The 19,911-nt window shown below is 56.3% G+C and overlaps 3 protein-coding genes across 3 annotated transcripts; 2 read left to right on the top strand and 1 right to left on the bottom strand.

Moving 5' to 3' along the window:
* Window positions 1-3,434: 3,434 nt before the first annotated feature.
* On the top strand, window positions 3,435-5,438 carry TGME49_233180 (hypothetical protein; the record flags this gene model as incomplete). The annotated part of the gene is made up of 1 exon (XM_002368136.1): window positions 3,435-5,438. The coding sequence occupies one exon, from the start codon at window positions 3,435-3,437 to the stop codon at window positions 5,436-5,438; it is 2,004 nt and encodes a 667-aa protein (XP_002368177.1).
* Window positions 5,439-8,783: 3,345 nt separating this feature from the next.
* On the top strand, window positions 8,784-9,549 carry TGME49_233170 (hypothetical protein; the record flags this gene model as incomplete). Its single annotated transcript, XM_002368135.1, has 1 exon — window positions 8,784-9,549. The coding sequence occupies one exon, from the start codon at window positions 8,784-8,786 to the stop codon at window positions 9,264-9,266; it is 483 nt and encodes a 160-aa protein (XP_002368176.1). The 3' UTR covers window positions 9,267-9,549.
* Window positions 9,550-11,154: 1,605 nt separating this feature from the next.
* TGME49_233160 (hypothetical protein) lies at window positions 11,155-19,776 on the bottom strand (the record flags this gene model as incomplete). Its single annotated transcript, XM_002368134.1, has 5 exons — window positions 11,155-12,720; window positions 13,107-13,302; window positions 13,741-16,359; window positions 16,670-17,687; window positions 18,407-19,776. The coding sequence occupies 5 exons, from the start codon at window positions 19,774-19,776 to the stop codon at window positions 12,299-12,301; spliced, it is 5,625 nt and encodes a 1,874-aa protein (XP_002368175.1). The 3' UTR covers window positions 11,155-12,298.
* Window positions 19,777-19,911: the final 135 nt, after the last annotated feature.

Raw genomic sequence — 19,911 nt, 5'->3', positions numbered from 1 at the left:
CCACGCCGAACACGCAAAATCCCTGTTTTTGAGCTCTCTCCCGCGTTTTGCCGGTCCCCATGAATCCGGTAGTCGAGGGAAATGCGCCCATGCAACGTGGAGAAAATGCGCTGCTCTTTCCGAGACAGCGCACCATGAAACAAAAACCGTATTGGGTTCTAAAAAGAAAGGGTCCGCGGATTCAAAAGCGGAAATCGTTGGAGAGGAAATCGGTCAAGATTGCCGGAAGGTCCAGTTGTGCATGCAGGAACCGGCCGCGCTCATCGAAACATGCGACACAGTGTCACCTGTAGACAAGAACGAGAGCAACACGCGTTTTTCGTGACTTTCCCATCCGATAAATCACACTTTTGACAGAAGAGAATTCCGGGAGAAACCCTTTGTTGTTGCTGTTTTTCAAGATCAAACTGCGACGGAAGAAGGGTATCTTCTTGGTACTTTACGCCGGTTTCCCGCTTCCCTTACCACCGTGAGACTTTACACACTTTAACCGCTTAAATACTCGAAGGTTCTGGTGGTATTTTTGGTGAAGAAAAGTAGACTTTCTACTGAAGGACGTATGTGTGCGGGGACTGCCTTGTGTAGTGGGTATTCTGTGCCGCGGGCTCTGTGTCTCGGATCGCCGCAAACTCGGGTGTGACGCCGGCAACACTAAAAGGTTCCTTCCGCGGACCGATACCCACGCAAAAAGACAATGCTTGTGAAATAGAGGTAAATGAGGTTCGCAGATTGAAGAATTATTGGCGTTAGAGACAAAATGCTGGGAGAGCGGAGTGAACTCTCGTGACTGCAGAGTCGCCTACGGTACCTTCTCAGTTTCGGTTTAGGTAGCTTTTACACGTGTGGACTGACACGAAGCTGCGGAATGCCCTGCAAAAGATGTCCAACAGGCAAACCAATGAATACATAAAGCTCCTCGTGCTTTATGAGGTACGCAGAATTGAGCCATTCAAAGCCAAGCTCTTTGAAAACGCTGAAATGGGAATGCGACGCTGAGACACTACTCCTAGAATCGGGGAGAAGAAAACTGACGAAGGCGTATCTCGAGTTGCATGTGTATCAAACGAGAATACGTCTGCTCCATACTCCCGGGCTCTTCGCGGATAGCGTCAACTGTGTCAATAGTGGGAGGACCTTGACTTTTCGACGCTCTGACGCTAGCGACGGACAACAGAACCCTGACCAGTCCAGGATTCTCCTTCGATCTGTTACAGTTCCGTTATTGAGCGACAGCAATGCAAGTCGCCGTGCATGTTGAGAACATGCCCTTGGCTTACATAAAAAAACAGAACATGATCAATAAATCACTCTGTCGCTACCGTAGCTCGAGTATGAGGCGAGTTGGCATTTCTGGGAGGGGTGGTCACAGAAAAGACACCCGGACTCATAAATAGGCCTGTAACATCCGAGATGGATTCAAACGGTCACTGTATCGATGTCTGTTCTGAGGAGTAGCGCCATAAACCGTGGTCGGAGGGTTCGTTGCTTGCTTTATATGGCTCACCGCAACGACCTTACCAAGAAAGCTCAGTGTGCACATGTTTCGCGTCCGTCAGTAACACAAACGGACAACAGGTAACTCTTCAGAGCTTGGTGTGTCTCTCTTCCAGGTTGAGATTAGACAGAACGGAACCCAAGGAAACGTTTTTGATCTCGAAACTGGTTAGCAGTCAATGAACGACTACGCTCCAGTTGTTAATCGTGAAGAGTTCTCGGGGCAGTGTGGATCTCCCATAGGCAGAGCAACGCTCATGCATTTAGTGTTACATCAGACTTGGAGTGAAGTTTGCGGCTTCCGAACAGTTTGTGGGTTCTAGCCTCCAAGTTAACGTGAATACCGGTGTCAATGCCGGTTCTCTAAAAAGAACCTGTGCCATCTACACTGGGTGTGGTGGTTCCGTGAACTCAAAAGCGCACTGTATAGGTGTAGTGCAGGATCCCTGCCTGGTGCAGCGACACGTCAACGGCAGCTGCTGCATTACGCGGGTCCGAAAGTGAGAGAATATTTGCAGGAAACTGTCGTCATGCGTGAAAAAGTCGGTCCGACGGATACCACTGTTGCTCGAGTCTCTGTAGGTCCTGGGAAGGTGGATGCAGAGAAATGGTCGGCTGATGTCTCGAAGTTCGATTTGCGCTCGCAACTGCTTCCTTTTTCTATCTCCAACGCACTTTCTTCGTCGCATCTATCGTTCGAAAAAAAGAATGGATAACACCGTCATTCTTTTCCCGCTTCGCTTCGTTCTCGAGCTGGAGGGCCGGCGGGGCACCCCGCGCGCGCAGGGGTTTGCCTCAGACAATCGCTCGGCAGTTCGTGCACACCGTGGAAAAGTCAAGATTTTGGGAGGACAGTGACTTTTTGTGGAGCAACATTGCAGCTGGCTTCTTGGAGAACCCGCAAAACACCGGGAAGATCTGCTCTGGAACCTGTATATTTATATGGATTTCTCGTCTGCTCTCCTTTGTAGCGTCCCGCCGTTCGACTCTCACGGGGCTGGGATAATCATCCCGGCAAGGCAGCAGTCCGGCAGAAGAGCGACGGGGGACCCGAGAAGGGGAGACAGGGGTTTCAGATGCGTGTGGAATTACAGTGCGTAGGAGTAGGAGCCGACTAATGCTGAGACGAACACCTGAAGAGGAAAAAATAATCGGCGTGCAACACTGTCGGAGCCGCGGCACATCTTCCGCAGCAGCCGGTGTGCCGCGACTGCTTGTCTCACGCTTCTCAGGTCGGGTGAAAGGATTTGCCTCGTGCATGCTCGCATCTGTGACGAGTCCTGGAGGACTGAAGATCGCTGCGTGAAGACAAGTCAAACCAAACAGGTGACGAATCTTCTGGAACTGCGGTAGACAAAGTTGGCCGCGGTCGTCTCGTAGCGCCTTCGAGGTCCGCTTTTTCACGCATGTGTTCCCTGGCTGCTCCGTAGCAGCTAGGAGGGTTCTGCGGCACCCGAGAACGGGCAGCAAAACCCTTTGGCTCTCCCCAACCCGAAGAAGACATTCTTTCGCGAGTGTTTATTTTCCAGTTACGGACCCAAAGCCCCTTTTGGACCGCGATGAATCAATGAGGAACAAATGTCTGTCGCGAAGCAACTCAGAGGTCTCCGACAGTTTGAGTCTCCGAGCCGGTAACGGGAGGTGCCACGGTCGCTGAGAAAGACTTGCGCGGGTGGCTGCTCGCCACTGGGGTCCTCTGCAGTCTGCTATAGTTTGTTTTTGATGTGACGGGGACTGAAGAACAAGAAAGCGTTCAAATTGCCTCTCGCGTTCAACCAACCGCTGTCGTCCCCGCGCCAGACGCCTCCGCGGGTCCGCGCGTACCCTGCCCTCGCGCCCACCACACCAGGGCGGCAGGAATCGGTGTGGGTCTGCGGAGTTCTAGCAGGGACTTTCGCTTTTATCTCTCCTTTTGCACTTCGTGTTTGCGCGTCGACAACATGGCTGCGCCGCGGTGTTCAGACAAAGCAACCTCGAGGTTGTGCCGTGAGTCCGAAACACTGGGGGTGAGAGAGGCGGCCGGGGTGGGTGTCTCCCCGCTCGCGGAACGCTTTGCTAAGCAGAGGTTGGAGGAGCCTCTCGCTTACTTCCGAGAAACGTCTTCAGCTGTGATGGGAGTTACCCCAGTTCGCTCGACTGGAGTCGGACACGGGAGTTCGCACTTGTTTCTCGCTGCCCACCCCGGGCTGCAGGCAGTGGACCCCTCTAGTTCACGGAAGTCGCCTCAAGGGCGAGTTGCGTCGATGCCAACACTGTGTGCAGGATTGCCATCCACGGTTGTTCTTGGACCTGCTGCACCTGGTGGCCAACTGTTACGGGGCTCTTCGCTTGTTTTGCCGCCCGTCACTTGGAGTCCTGCGAGTCCCAGGACGCGCGCGGCGGACTTTCCCGGGAAAATGCACTCGGCGCCGTCTACCCCGTCCCGTTCTTCCACGTTTGAGTCGACGTTCGGGGGTCCGCACCTGCGGCCTGAAAAAAAGTCTGCGGAACCGACAGAAAGCTTCCGGCTCCCGGTCGCGAAGTCCGTCGAGGCGCTGCCGCGAGCAGCGGAACTCGAGTCGAGACCCGCCACGCCTCTGCTCACTCGAACTGCGTCGCTGCCTCTGCCGAGTTCGGACAAGACGCGGAAAAGGCTGATTCCCGGGTTCACTGCGCCAATGCAATGCGGCAGTACGCTCTGGTGTACGTACTGCGGCGACCGGCTGCGGACGCACAAGCACTTGATTCAAGTGTGGCCAGAATTCATCATGTGCACGCTGTGCGCGGCGAGTCCGTCGTGCAGTACGTGTCACCGGAAAGCGTTCGACGCAGTGGTTGAACTCAGAACCAGTAAAAAGTCTTTTTTGTGTCCAAAGCGTGCCGACGAAGGCGGCCTGAATCTCTGTGGGCACTGCGCGGTGCTCAGTCCAGTGCGCTCACGCAAGCGGCTGGCGCAGACCACGGCGACCGCCGTCGCTTGGCTCCAGTCTCACGGGTTGCACTTCACGGACGACCTTCTGAAGTACCAGCGAACTGAAGACGTGGAGCAGCTGCTGCAGCGCCTCGACACCGACGAACTGCTCTACGACCATCTGCAAAGCCCAGCGGGTTCTGCGCGGAAATCCCGTAGCGCCGACAGGAACCGCGTGTTCATCCGCTCTCACGAAAGTATACCCGACACACTCTGTATCGAGCAAGGTCGCCAGTCTGCGGAAAGCCTTGCCGGTGACCAAGCTGAGACCATGCCTCTCGAGAGGCAGCGTTCCCTCACCATTCCCGTCGAATCCGTCACGTTCGCCTCCCTAAACCCAACGCCGGGAACGAACATCTACGGACGGTGTGAAACGGAGAAAACGACGGTGAAATCGCCCGTCAACGGCCGCTGTTCGTCGGTGCCGGCTCGGCTGGTCCGGCGGGTCGGCGTGGTTCGCGGCCTTCCGCAGACTTTCTTCTTGAGTCACCTGACTCACGAGCTTCTCCACGCGTACTTGTGGTGTCGCCAGCCTGGCGAAGGCAGTCTCCGACTCGACGTCGAAGAGGGCATGTGCAACTGGGTGTCTGCGGAAATCTTCAAGGACCGCCTCGCGGCCATCGACGCCCGAGAGGCAGACATGTTGGCGGGGGAAGTCGCCCCCGCGTCTGACGCGCCGACGCCTCTGGACAGTCCTGTCTTTGCAGAAGTTGATCGCGCCTCCCCGGCGGCCCTCGAGATCGAGCGCCTCTTCCTCCAGTTCGAACGGCGAGTCATCAACTCGCGGCTACGCGACATGGAGACCGACGCCCACGCTTGTTACGGGGACGGCTACAGAGCGATGCGAGAAGTGATCGCAGCTATCGGCCTCCCAAAAACAGTTGAACTTACGAGACTCTACGGAGACAATCTCGGCAACTTCGTCGAAGCCGCGCGGAAAGCAAAGGAAGCGGAAAGGACGCGAAGGCGCGCCGTCGCAAGAGAGGCTGTCTAGGAAAGATGCGGCGCTATACGAGGCAGAGGCGAGGCACAAATACCGGCGTATAGTCGTCGCAGAGGGTGCCGCACATAGATCTACGTGGAGAAACAGGAAGACGCCCTTCGTGTAGAGGCGAAGGAACGAATCCGAAATTACTTGTCGTGGAAGGCGCTTCGTTTGTGACTGAAGGGGGAGTCTTTCCGGTCTGTCAGGACACGGGAAATGAAGTGTGAGACGAGAGAACCGTAGTCCGTGTTTCCTCCGAATCAGAGGTCGGCAAAGGGTCCTTTTCACAAGTGAGGAAGATGGTGTGCTCACAGTCGATTCTCTGCCGCAAAGCTTGATTTAAAGCTACAAGCAATCGGAGGGGGCGATGAGGCTGGACAGCCAATCAGTTTGGTTGAAGACTCTTTGCATCTGGCGGTCCGGTCCCCATGCACGCAGAGACAGTGTACAATGCAGCTCTTTGTAGCTTCGAAATAGTCTCTTTCCATTTCAGGTTGACGAAGGGATACGGTTCAGTTGAGCGCCCCCCTCCCTCCGACGGCGCGTGAGATCCAATCCTGTCCTAACCTTTGTGTTGTTCGATATTTTGATGTCCCCTCTCTTGATTTGCCTGACTACGGGCAAAAAAAAGAGACGCGATGAACATATGGAGGAATTCGACCTCGTGTACAGCGGAGACTTGGCTGTCAAGACAGTAAAGGCTCTCAGGGAGGACAAGGTTTCCGTAACCAGCTCACTTCACTCTTTTCGGTTGTTTGATTGTGCTCCTGTAAGCCTTGAAGTTGCTTGTTACCGGCGTCAAACTCCACTCGGTTCAGACAATCGAAACGGTCTTGGACAGAGGAGGCAGTGGAACAATCTTTGTCGAGATTCTCGGGGGGGGAGGGGGTGCCACCCCACTGAGGCGTGGGCCGCCTAACTGGGAAGAGTCTCTGACGAAAACGGTATGACTGTGTTGCGAGATCGTTAAGACTCCGGTCCACGTCTGAAGGTGATTTTCTCTCTTGGAACCGTGTGCATATCTCGCTTACATGTTGAATGAACGGGATTCCCCGGTTGCCGGTTTCTTGCTCGTCACTCTTTTGCCTTTTTCTCAGGTTCCGCTTTTTTTGTCACCGTGCACCTGTTCTGTTTGTTTTTTTCTTATCCTTTTCGTTGCTTTGTCCAATGGCCACAACACTTGGCGGTCCAGTCGAGGGCCTGCTTCCGCCATTGTCTGAGAAGTCTTCTGCGCTACTCAGCTTCCACAATGCATACACCCGTTTCTGACTTTCCGACTCGGGAATTCGCTGGACTCTCCACCACGAAAGACCGGAGAAACTCGAGCACCGACGGAGTGTGCTGGACACGTCAAGTGAAATGCCTTGGTAGCAGTTGTAAACACTTGACTGGTGCGGGCTTTCCTTCCTGTCAGTACATGACGGTGAGCACGCACTCGGAGTCTACGTGGGGAAGTTTAGTGCAAGTAGAGACCGGATATGCCGCGTCGTTCGATTGGCGAGGAGACATCGGACGATATGGTGGACTCCATGCAGCAAGAAAGTGCTCGTTTTCACGTTCATTCGAATGTCTGCAAGGCGGGCTCCCTCCCGTTCTAGGTCTTTCACTATCTCCCTGGGAGATACACGACTACGCAGATGCATGTGAATACAAATATCTACAAATATCTACGTAGACGCGTAAGTGTATGCACTCATAGAGCTTGCACGCAACATTGGATGTAAATGCCTATTTGTTTACCCACATAACGCATGCACGCACGAAACTCTATGGGGGCGGCCCTGAATAGACTCATAGATATACTGAGAGTCCTCGAAATCATGCTAACACAATAGAACCTGGATCCGGTAAACAGAAACCACGCGTGGAAGTGCCTACGTAGAATTGCATATTAATGCCCACGTAGCGTATGCGTCCACGTACGCATCTAGATGCGTATGTCTGTACGCCGATACAGTAGAGAGAGACTTGAGCAGAGACGAGCATACAAGGAGGTGGGTCTGCACAAACACGTATGTATTTCGGCAATTTACACTGAAGGGACAGAGGCAAATTAGCGACCAAAATAGAGAAGACACCAAAGGTGAAGCGTGACAGGTAGGAGGGGGTATTTTGCGTTTTTTCCTTCGTCACAAACCATCTTTCCTTCCGTCATATGAAAGTGTAAATCTGTATGACATCCTCTCTTTCTGTTGGCGAACTCGTCCACTTTCCCGAAGCACTCGCGTCTTGGGTCTCTTCCACCTCTCTCTGTCTCTCGGACTCTTGTCCAGCTCCAGGGTGAAAGAGACACGAGCAACGCCCTGTGCCTCCGGATCTTTCCCCCCTCCCCCCTCGGTTTTGCCCTTTTTTCTCTCTCTTTCACGCTTTATTCTTTTCTTTCCTTCTGGCCACGAAAGCCAACGCCGGCTCCCCAACCTGCGCCTCGACGTTCTTGTCATCATCACGCGTCGCCTCCTGCACATGCACTGACTTGCAAGCACCGGCGCTCGCGGACTGCATGAGGAAAGGCGAACAGTCGTTCCCGCGCTTTTCGGAGTCTCACAGGCGACACAGTGAATTTCTTGTTGGCATGTCGCGGAACGTCCTGTGTCTTTGTTTCCGCATCGCGAGGCGTGGAAAAAAGGCTCGCAGAGGATTTCCGCAAAGAGCCGCTGGGTGTCGGTACACCGCATCCCCCGAATTTTCTGACGAGTCTTTGCTCGCTAACGCCAGCTTTTCGTCCGCATTGGAGACGAAGCAATCGCTGAAGCAAACTCGGCTTCTCTGTGTGTTTCGCCGGGAAGTCTGGGACCTGTCTCCTCGTGCTCCAGATATCAGACGCGAAGCAAAAGAACACGAGCTGCTGTGCAGGAAGAAAAGCGAATGGAAACGGTGAGGGAGCAGAGGCCAGGCACTCCGGAGACGGCGCGCCAAGGCAGAGAGGAGAGTGAGGATGGGGAGAAGCTGGAGAGAGGAAACAGAGAGAAAGGAGAAAAAGCGGCGTCAACTGAAGGGAAACGTCTCAAGTTCTGAAGGGATGAGCCGTTGGAAGACCTACCACCCCATCCTCTTTCTTCTGCTCAACAGAGTCAACCGCACTGGAACTCTGGCTGTCTAGGTAACAAGCTGAAGTATTCCTTCCTTTCCAGTCACCTCTCCATCTTCTTCTCTCCATTTCTGTCTGCATTTCGCTTGGTCTGCTTCCGCATCATGCTCCCCTGCTGGCCTCTCTGATTCTTCGTCCATTGCCCTTTCGTCTGCTCCATCTCGTCTCCTCTTTTTCCTCTTCTCTCTCCCCATTTCTCCTCTCGTCTCTCTCCTTGTTTCTCTTCTTCTTTCTTCTCTCTCCGCTGTCTGCCTTTCTTTTCAACGATGAATTTCAATCGGATTCCGACGCGCCTGTCGACGCACTATGTGTGCGACCCCTACACCACGTTGATGCATTACCGACGAACGTTCAAGTTCCTCCAGGCGCTCAAGGCGAAGCCGAACTGCCGCGCTCTCTGCTTGGGGAACAAAAATCAGGTGAACATCTCCTGGCCCAAACACTTTGACGGTCTAACCGTAGTCACGTCCGCCGTCGCTGCGCAGTCCTCCATTCTCTCCTCCGCCTCCGTTTACTACTCACTCATCATCTGTCTCGACCCTGTGCTGTTTGCCAAGCACCTGTACCGCATCAATGTCCCAGTCTTGGGTGTATGTACACCCCGCGAGATCCACGAGCACCCCGAGATCCTCAAGGTGATCGACTACCTCCTCCCCGCGCCCTGCTCGCGCACCGACGCCGCCCTCAGGCAGCTGCTGCAGCGCGAGTTCCTTGAAGACTCCGAGGAACAAAAACAAATCCCGGGGTGAACAGCCGCGAAACACAGAGTGACTGAAGAGAGAGAAACTCACTCCCGAACGGCTCGCAAACTGCGCACGACGCCCCACTCGCCGCGACGTCCGTTCGCATACCCGCATACATACATAAATTATATAAGCCTATATATATATATATATATATATTCCATATTTATATATGTATATGTCTACTCGTAGAAGGTGGGTCCCCAAACTACATAGTGTCAATGTATGAATAGACATTCCACGAATTCGCGCATTTTTTTCAATGTGGAGACTTCAGGGACACTAGTGGTGGAGAGAGGAATTGGTGATGTCTTTCTTTGTGTGTGTCTCACTTCGTTTCTCGCTCTGTCCAGAGGACAGCAGTTGTTCGTTCCAGGATAAATGCGAGAGATTTCGCGGCTCTCGTTTTTTCGTCCGTCTCGTTTGGCTGTTTGATTTCGCTTCCTTGTGCCTTCCGTTCCTGCTTCCGCGACGAGGTGTCAAAGGGCGCTGTCGATTGTTTCCCCAGATTCCTTACCTTCTCGTCTTTCGTGTCTGCCTCAGTCCTCGTATTGATTATTTCGCCGTTTTTTTCTGTGGAGAGAAACGTTTTGACTCTGGTCGTGCATTCAACACCAGCAGACGCAGTCGGTGGCTCCGCAGAAGAAACCGAATCGCTTCTCTTGAAACGCATCTCGTAGAGAACCACACAAACAGTAAACATGAAGGAGAGAAGTACACAGTTTGCTCGTCGAGTTTTTGTTGAGAAGCCATTGTGATCCAGTTATGGTTCTTCACGAGCGACACTCAAACAACGGCCTCAGAAATGCATTTCACTTGCGGGCATATATATATATATATATATATATATAAGAAACGATATTGTGTGAGTACCTACGAAACTACACATACAGAAAAACGCCTGTATGATTATATATATAGATATCAACAAAAAATACTATGTGAATGCTTACGTTTATAGAAACACATATATATTAATACATATACATGAATAATATATATATATATATATATGGTAAAGTCAATCAGGGGTAGTTCAATAGGCCTCCGTTTCTGTCTCCCCAATCACTGTTGTCACGGTCTGATCGAAAGGGATTTTTGTGAAAGCTTTATTTTCTGCTTTTCTGAAAATTTTAAGAGGTAGACGGAATAGAGAGACGTTCTCTTAGGACGCAATCGATAAGACCCAAATATAGAGGGTTCTCAAAAGACTGAGTCGCTGCATGTTTGATACACGTAAACGGATTGATCGTGGCCTTCTGTGCGTCTACAGTAACGGAGACAATAAATATTTCGAATGCACACGTTTCAGTTTTTTATATATAGCGAGGATGAGTGGAAAACAGAAGCAAACTCACAAAAATAAGCTTTCCTCATATATATATATATATATATATATGTTGATGCATCAGAGTGTGAACCCGTTCCTCCTTCAACCGTCAATATTGGAATGTACAGTTGTGTATATCTGGTGGTATCTTTCTGTTTATCTGTTACGTAGAGTTAGCACAACTTCTTATCAGCAGCCGTTTCGAGAGTCTGCGCGAGGCCGTGGTCGGGTGAGGCAGTGAATTCGGAGGGAAGCCCCACGAGTGTCTCTGAAGTGTCTGTCTCGTTTCCGACGGCTCTGAGCCGTTTTCAGTGACAGTCCCTTCCGTTTCAAAAGGCACGAAAGAGTCAAAGTCCTGAGCGCAAGAGAAGAGCACTGGACCGCGTGTACGTCCACTCGAGAACCTTCCGCACTCGCGCACGACACCGGCGTCACCGTAGCTCCGCAAGGCGAAAGCGCCTCTGTTCGGCAGCAGCTGCAGTGACGAAGAGACGAAAACGCGACACGAGAAAAACGTGGAAAATGACAGACAAGAACCCCACCCGCTCAAGCAACAGCGGCCGCCAACAAAGCGCGAAACGCGTTCCCCTACACGCGGCGTGCTGTACGCAGACGAGAAAAGCAGTTGAAGAAAAAAGCAGGGAAACGAAACAGACGACGAGAACGAGAGCTCTGAGAAAAGCGAAAAGCGAGAAAAAACGTAGCGACACAAAACATCCACTTCGACGGCGCCGCGCGCCAACTTCACACTCGGCTTGGGTGTACATACACTGTATCAGACACGCCACCCGTCTTCGTCCACGTCGAACTCGAAAACGTCCCCGGAAGAAGTGCTGCGACCGAACTTGCTGTTTCAGAGAGAGCCCGCTCCCAAGCCAGCAGCGGAAAGCTGCGTTCTGCACACGCTGTCTGTACAGCACAGAGCCGCCCCTGGGGGCTGGACAGCCGCAGCGACTGAGATGCGCAGTGTCCGTACACTCGACAGCAAAGGAGCGACAGGGAAGGGTGCGCGTCAAGGAGAAGCCCCTCTGCTTTGTTTTCTCGCGCTGTTTTGGGAAGCCTATCTGTCGCATCTTGCCCAGGTTTCGCCTGTGTGTGTCTCCGTCTTTAGGTCGACTTTTTCCACGCCGAAAGCACACGCCGCACTTGCCTCTCTTCCGCAGTCGCTTGAGGCACAGATCAGAAAAAGCGGAACACAGACCTGCAAAGCCTCCGAGAAGACGCGGTCTCTCTCCGCTTTCCAGGGTCGCGTTTTTTCATTGGTTTGCCCCCACCCTCTCCCCCCCTTCCAGTAGCGCCGTTTGCTCTCCTCCTCAGAGTGCGTGACCCACAACCTTAATCTTCTCCAGTGTCTCCTTCGTTTCCTTTTTTTTCGTCGATTCCTCTCTTTCAACGGGTCCACACAAACTGCCCCTGTATGCGCTCGGCTCCAACGCGACGAATCCCTCTTTCGTTCACTCGTCTTTCACGAAACGACTTGCTTCCGGTGACTCTTCTCTCCGCCTCGCCTCTCACTTCTTCGACCCTACGCATGCAAAGCGTCTCTCCCCAGTCGCTCACAGAAAGAAAGAGGCTTTCTTTCTCCTTCCTTTAACCCCACACGGCATGACACTGGTGGCAACAAACACACGAAACCTCCTCCTTCAACTTGCCACCCGTCGCTCCTCTCAACCACGCAAAAGTTGTCGCCTGTGCACTGTCTTTTCCGTCACGCGTCGAGACCCCTCACTGAGGAGGCGGAGGACGCCACCGGGCCCTCGAGCTCGTCTCCATCCTCCTCGCCCTCTTCCTCTATTTGCTGTCTCGTCCACATCTTGGCCCAACGCGCAACTGTGCTTCTGTGCACGCCGAGCCGCTGGGCGAGAACGCTCAGCGGGTAGTGCCGCAGGAGACGCAGGAGACACTTCAGCGGCGGTGTCCCCGGCGCGGCGACCGCGACTGCGACCGCGCCCTCGCCCGTGGCGCCCAAGGCTCCAGGCGACGCGGAGCCCGAACTCCCCAGCGCCTCCGCGGGAGACGCAGGCGCTCCAAAAGGCTGCGACGCAGAAGAAACACTAAACGGCGCAGACGACGCCCCGGGCCCCGACGGAGTGCCTCCTGGACCAGACTCGCCACTCCCTGGCCCGCTACCTAACAGAGTACACCAACAAGATTAAGAGGCAACTCATACACACATTTGAATATACAAATATATACGTATGCACATACATATACATATGTGCACTTGCATTCTAATATACTAATATAAGTACATACATATCTATATATTTACACACACGTATGTATATGCATGCATTTATACATCTGCGTATACAAATACAGTTATATATATGTACATATATTTGTAAGTGCGTTTGTGTCTGTTCGTATTTCCAGAGCCATAGCCACCTCTCGATGCGCGGCTGTCTCTAAGTGTACAGAAAATGCTTTTGGATCGATGAGGATGAAGAAACATGACGAGTCTCAAAAAGGACAAACTTTCGTGGAACCTCAAATTTCGCCTTTTCGCCGCTCACCCCCTTTGACAGCCGTCAACACTTCCGCGAGGCGAGTGCGCGCCGCGCTTCTCCGCGGCCGCGCTCCGGAGTCGCCCTGTCCCGTCCCTGCGGGCTTGTCTCTTCCGAAGGCCTTCTCACCCTCCTCCGCCGACGCGGACCCCACAGTCGAGCCCGGCGCGGCAGTCGTCGCTGCAGACAGACTTGTGGGCGTCTCCTAGGGAAGGCAACAAGAACGAATGTTCAAACGCACAGAAAGATCCAGTCGACAACATGCATAAATCAATGAAAGAGAGATTCGGATTGCACGAACAAAACCGCACACTCTCTAGCACAGCATACCCCACCTCCACAGCATGTCACGTACCTACATATATATATAAATATATAAATATATATATATATATATATTTCTGGACTTTTGCACGGATCTCGGCAGGTGGTAAATAGGTGTAAGTGCGTGTTGGTAATGAAAGCAGAAGGGGAAGAAGAATTGACACTGCTGTCCGTTTTTCGGCGACAACAGTTAAGCGTTCAGTCTGTATAGGGAGCCTCTCTGTGTGTCTTCTTGGTCTTTTTGCTACGAAAGCTAGAAAGCGCAATCTAAGGTTTTTGAGTTTTTGAAAGTGTCTCCCGTGCCGTGTGGTGTTCCTACATCGCCATCGTGCGCGCCGCAGTCGGCGCCAGGTCGCCCCGCGCTCGCTCGCGCCGAGGTCGAGAGACGCTTCCCTTCCTTTCCGCGTTCTTCTTCGTTTCGTCTTCTCTTTCCACTCTCCTCTTCGCGCAGGCCGTCTCGATCTTCCTTTCTCTCCGCGTCAGCCAAGAGGCGCTTCTTTCCGCCCTCCACATTCCCGTGGGTCTTTGCGCAGGCCTCGGCCCGCGCGTCTCCGTTCTCGCGCTCCTCCTCGCTCTCGGGCTTCTCCGTCGCCGTGTCCGGGCGAGGCGTCTCTTCGTCCCCTGGGCCCTGGGGCTCGAGCGCGGTCGCGCCGGGACCGAAGAGCACCGGCGACGCGCTCTCCTTCCGCCACCGCCACAAGAGCAGCTGGCGAATGTCTGCCTCTACTTCGGGATTGTTTGCCGCGTCGGTCTGCAGTTTCTTGAGGCTCGCGGCTGAGCACGTCAACCCGCTCTTCTCGCCGCCCTGAGACCCGCCCTGGCTGTCCTTCCGCGCCCCCTCGACATCTCCCGCGCCGTCCCTGGCCCCCGGGCCAGCCGCGGATCGCTGCTCGCCCTTCCGCTCCTCCTCACTCAGCGCTGGTCCGAATGGGTCGAGCCCAGGTCGCTTCTTTGAGCTGGCCTTCCCGGAACTGTCGCCCCCGCCAGTTGGCGACCCCAGCGGGTCTCCCGGCCCACGGGACCCAGCCGCCTTCGGGCCCTTCGCGGTCGCGGCGCCCTGCGAGGGCGAGTTGGCCCGGGCGAGCGCGCGGGCCTGCTCGAGGAGGCGCGCCTGGGCTTCGAGGTCCTGCTCGGCAGGGAAGAAGTGGACAGGCTCCAAGAGGTTTTTGAAGTTCGCCGGCAACAGGCTGGCGTCGAATGCAGGCAGGGTCTCCGGCTTCGTCTCGCGCCGGTCCTCGCCCTTCTCCTCTGTCTCCCCTGGCTTTGCCGTTCCCTTGGTCTGGGCGACCTGCGACAAGTGAAAGGCGTTCAGAACCCGATCGACGCGCTGCCAGTGCCGGTCAGCCGAGCCGACCACGTGGCAACCGCCCGTTGGGCTCCAAAGGGCCTTCGCAACCGCCGCGAGGTCCGCGGAGAGACAGTGAGGTCGCACCGGCAGCGGCGGAGGGAGGCCCATGCGCTTCTCCTCCTGGCGGGCCTGGAGAGTCGCGCGCGCCGCGAGGAACGGCTGGCAAACGGCGGCGGGGAGCGACGCCGGCAAGGCAGGAACTGCAGCCTTTGCATGCGACGCGCCAGCCGCAGGCGCAGCCCCGCTGGAGCCCGAAGAAGAGCCGCCGGGCTCCGGCGCGGACCCGACAGCACTCCCGGTCGCCTCGGCTAGGACAAGGCCCCGCCAGGAGACCCCGCGCCCCGACGAGGCCCCCGCAGGCGGCGACGCGCGCGGCGCATCTGCCTGAAGTTCCGCCGCAAGGCTCCCAGAGTCCTTGTTCTTCTTCGTACAGCCCGACCCCGCTGTCGCCACGCCTTCGTCATCGGAGCAGTCGCAGGAGTCTGTCTCCTCGCCCTCCTCAGCGAAGAGCAGGCCCGGATGTCTGAGGCCCTCGAGTCCCTCGTTCCCCTCCCAGGAGACGACGGGATGAATCACGCTGAGCGCCTCCCAATCGCCCGACGCGGGCGCGTAGAACACACCCTGCCGCTGACTCTCCGCTTGGAGTCGCGCGAGCCGTCGAGCCCCAGCAGCCCGCAGAAGGGCCCTGACGCGGCGCCAGGAGACAGGCCGAGCTGGCCGGAGGCCCGGCGGCGCGGCCCAGCACCTGAGCTGTCTGAGAGGCACATGCGCGAAGGTGTTTGAGTCGAAGAAGAGCCGCTTCTCCGACAGCGCGCTCCCTGGCCGTCCCCGGTGCGGCGGCGCAACGTCAGGCTCCTCGGCATTTGTCTCCTCGCGAGTCCGGGTCTCCTTTTCCGCAGTACCCACCGCAAAAGTCGAGGCCGCGGGCGTTGAACTGAGGTGGCCAGGGGACCGACTCTCCCAACGACTTTTCTCGCCCTCTCTCTGGGTGTCTCCTTCTGTCGCTTCCGCGTCCTTCGAAGACTCGGAGCCGCCACGCGCGACCTGCGCCTCCTCCCTCTTCGTCTGCGGCTCTTCTCCTCTGCCTGCGCGCTCTTCCTTGGCGAGCGCGGCGAGGGCACCGGAGGAGAGACGCATGCGTGGCGGCAGGCTGTCGTGCAACACAGAGGGCGGGAGAACTCGAAGCAGGCGCGACAGAGAAGATGTCACTGCCGAAAATGCCGGCTTCAGTTTCTTCGCGTCTTCCTGCACCGCCCCAAAGAGGCCCACAGGCGCCGGGCCTCGCGAGGCCTCCCGCCCCTCCAGAGGAGACAAGAGAGAGCCCACTCTCAAACCTTCTCTCGAACACGCGCGCGTTTTCTGTTCTCCGCTCTCTTCCTTCTCTCCCCTGTCTCTTTCCTTCGTTCGCTCCTCTTCGCGCTTCTCTTTCTTCTCTTTCTCCTGCTCCTCGCTCTTCGCGTCTTCCTTCTCTTCTTCTCTCCACCTCGGACCCGAGGAAGAGAAGGAGGCAGCCAGGCTGTTCATGAACGGCCTCGACTCCGCGAGACGCGCCGCCGCCTGCAAGAGACTTGCCGCCGAGGCCTGGAGCGACTGCAGCCAGTGAGAACGCAGTGCACAACGGAAGCAGACGTCGCGAAGCAGAGAAGCGAAGAAGCGACAAAACCAGGAAGCGGCAGAACGAGGAAGCGATGAGCGTGTCAATCCACCTCATGCGAGAACCCGCGCGACGCCTGGAATCACTTTAGACTCGCTGCGTCCGCTGCACAGTGGAGAGGAGACAGAACAGCGCAACAGGGAAAGAGGACACCGACGGCAGAGCGGCAGAGCGGCAGCACGAGACACCGTGGACATCGCGATAAGACATAACAGAAAAAAGGGAGCGTTCAGAGGTGTTTCTCACCTTGGTTGCCTGCCTTCGAGTTTCGGTGTCTTCTTTGACAGTTTCGCGAGCGAGGATTTCTGAAAAGAATCCTTCTGCCGTCGGGGCTTGTGCAGGGAAAGGCAGGAGGGCGTACTCCCACAAGTGCTGCGCGGCCTTGTTCTCCTTGTTCGCGTCTCTTTCTTCTCGCGACGCTGTGCCGTCAGGCGTCTCACCGCTTCTACCGCCTGGCACTTCAACTACTGTCGCTTCGTCCTCCATTCGAGACGCTTCGTCGTCTTTCGCGGCCGCCCCGTCGGAAGCCTCCCGACTCGCGGCTTTCCCTCTCAAAGCAGATGAGTCCCGCGCCTCGCCATCTGTGAGTGCGGCGCCGCCCGCAGGTTCCTCCGTTTTCACAGCGCGAGGGCAGGCCGCCGACACCGAGAAGACCCGTTCATCGGCCAGGCCCTCCTGGGCTGCAGACGAAGAGGCTGGAGACGCAACACTAGATTGTCGCCTCTCTCGCCGGCGAGTCAGAGACGGTGAGCTGTCTCCGACATCACCAGCCGCGCTGCTTGATCTCTCTAGGGCCTTCTCGCGCTCCCGACAACCCTGTCTCTCGGACGTTTCTCGAGGTCGACTCTCCGCCGATGATGCGCACTCGCCGCCCTCCACCTTCACTCCTCTTCCGTCCTCTTCCGCCTCCTGGGATGCTTTCCCCTTCTCCGCTTCTTCATTCACCTCTGCTTCTTCTGTTATCTCTGCTTCTTCTCCCCTCCCTGTTTCCTCTCCCCTCTCTGCGTCTTCTGTTCTCTCTGCTGCTCGGGCGGGGGCTCGCGCAGAGGAGGCCTCGGAGGTGGCGATGACCCCGGCTCCTTCGTTTTCTCTCCTCGCGCGCTCAGCCTTTACTCCTTCTTCCCTCATCACAGACGCCAAGAAGAGCCGCTGGAACATTTCTCGCTGAAAGGCCTTCTTGGCCTCCAAGTAACGTTCCTTTCGCGTGTCTTCCTGTCGCTCCAGAAGGGCTGTGTCGCTTGCGAGGCTGTCTCCGTAATACAGGCTGCAAGAACAGAAAGGAAACAAGCGTGGAAGGCGCGGTGACAGCCTTACTTGCGCATTCAACCGTAGTCTGCCCGACCTTTCTCTTCGACACATTTACTGCTCAGAAGCTGAAAAGTGAAGTACATGTCTAGGGCAGTTCAGCACTGACTCTTTCGTCAACTCCCTTTTGTTCGAACATCGTACCGCCCGTATTGGCGCACAGATCTATCCTAAAGGTTTCATGGAGAGCCGAAACCTCCTGGGTTCCGCTAAAAATAGTCACCCTCTCAGCCAGCACTCGACAAGTTTCTACGTTTACAGAAATGAAGTTAAAGGCGCGCATGCGCATACAAGCCGTATGGGCGTAGCCAAAAGAAACCGCAAGGAACAGAAAGGAGCTTCTCTATCTGAAGCCGAGACGGTGGAACAGAGAAACACGCTCTGCTGCACAAAATGAAGAATCGCCACTGTACATACACCGCACGGCGCTACACCCCGCGCACCAACGTGCACCCGCCCGACTTCCTCAAGGCCACATACACCTGAGAGGGGGCCGCCTCGTGGATTCGCACTCTGTTCTCCGAATTCTCCGCATGAAACAGTCTAGATGTTGTGAGCTGTGTCGTAACTCATAAGAGATCTCTCATCCCCCCCCCCAGCGCGAAAAACACCCGTGCTAGTAGGTCAACTCTCAGGTGTATGTTCACCCCACGAGTCGCGCTCGAGTCGCAGTCTCACCCGAACGGTAGGTACTCTTCAACGGCTGCAGCGTCTTGGAAGAATTGCTCGCGGATTTTCCTCGCGTTGTCTTCGCTGATGACGGCCACCTCGCTTTCTTCATCTTCGTCTTCTCCGTCCGATGGTTTCCTCCTTCCATCTCGTTTCTTCCCCCCCGCCACGACCGTCCGTTTGAACCCGCGGCTGCCGTCGCTCGGCAGTTTCTTCTTCTCGCTGGCGGCCTTCAGCGCCTCCGTCCTCTTCTTCGGGAGACCGCCTCTGTTGGCGTCGAGGCCCACGGCGCTTTCTTCTTCTCTGCGTCCTTCCAAGTCCTGGACGGGAGCTCTTCTCTCTTCCTTCTGATTCTGCGAACTCCTCAGAGCCCCCATGCCGAGCCCCGCCCTCCGTGCTGCCTCCCCCATGCCCCGATGCCCCAGCAGGCTCGCTGAAGGCGGGTGGATGCGGGGGCGGCCGGGACCGTTTCGCGTCGGCTTTTGGTGTCTCCTGTCTCTCGACGCCTCCTCCGCCGAGCCGGCGCGCGAAACACCCTCCCGGACCCCCGCCGCGACCGCCTCGTCTTCGGCGTCGCCCGCGTCCGACACCGTCCCCGTCACGGAGACACTCTCGAGGCGGTCTCTGGGCTCCAGGCCGCGCGTTTCGCCGTTCGCGCCCGCGTCTCCGCCGGGACGCGCCGACCCCGCGCGCGCCCTTCTCTTCTTCCGGTACACAAAGAGCTGCAGGCCCTGCACCTGGTCGGGCGGAATCTCCGCGGACAACTGGTATCCCGTGGGGACTGCGGTGTACGACTTTTTCGCAAAGATGTCCGCCTCGAAGCGCTCGCGCTTCTGTCTCTTCTCGCGAAACGCGTATCTCTTGGGTCCGTCTTGTTCGATCGACGCCTCCGCCGCCAGCGTCTCTTGTCTCCGCCTCTCCCGCTTCCGCTCTCGCCGGGCTTTGCGGGTCTCGTCGTCTTCGTGCGCTGCGGAGTCTCCTTCTTTCTCATCTGCTCGTTCACTCGAACCGTGCGACGGCGGCTCAACCGAGAAAGATGCCCGTCCTTCCTCGCTGTCCGAGACCTGCGGAGACCCCGCATCCCTCTCCTCTCCCGCGCCGGAGCCGCGGCACTCGAGAGCCTCCGCTGTCTCTGCAGGCTCGTCTCCGTTGTCTCTCCTGTCTCTCCTGTCTCCCGTGTCTCCTTTCTGGTGGCTGGGGGTCAGCTGCTGCGGCCCTCTGTCGCTCTCGTCGCGAGCGCCCAAGTCGACAGTCTCCTTCTCGCGGACTGAGACGGACAGGGTCCGTGCTGGGTACCGGCCGCGAGTCGACCGCCCCCGGCGCTCCTCCTCCTGCGCGCTCACGGCGCCCTTCCCGGGAGTCTCTGCGCCCTCCGCCATGAGACAGCCCCGACCTCAAGAAAGCACATCGATGTCCACGAAACCGCGTCTCCGTTCTCCACTTCAGAGCCTTCCTGAGCAACCGATGCTCCCCCGCCGCCGCTGTCGAGGTGAGAGAAGCAAGCGACCGCGCCT

The sequence above is a fragment of the Toxoplasma gondii genome, chromosome VIII, assembly GCF_000006565.2.
Source record: "Toxoplasma gondii ME49 chromosome VIII, whole genome shotgun sequence".
Lineage (NCBI taxonomy): Eukaryota > Apicomplexa > Conoidasida > Eucoccidiorida > Sarcocystidae > Toxoplasma > Toxoplasma gondii.
The sequence above is the reverse complement of the archived record's forward strand: the minus strand, read 5'-3'. Positions and strand labels throughout refer to the sequence as shown.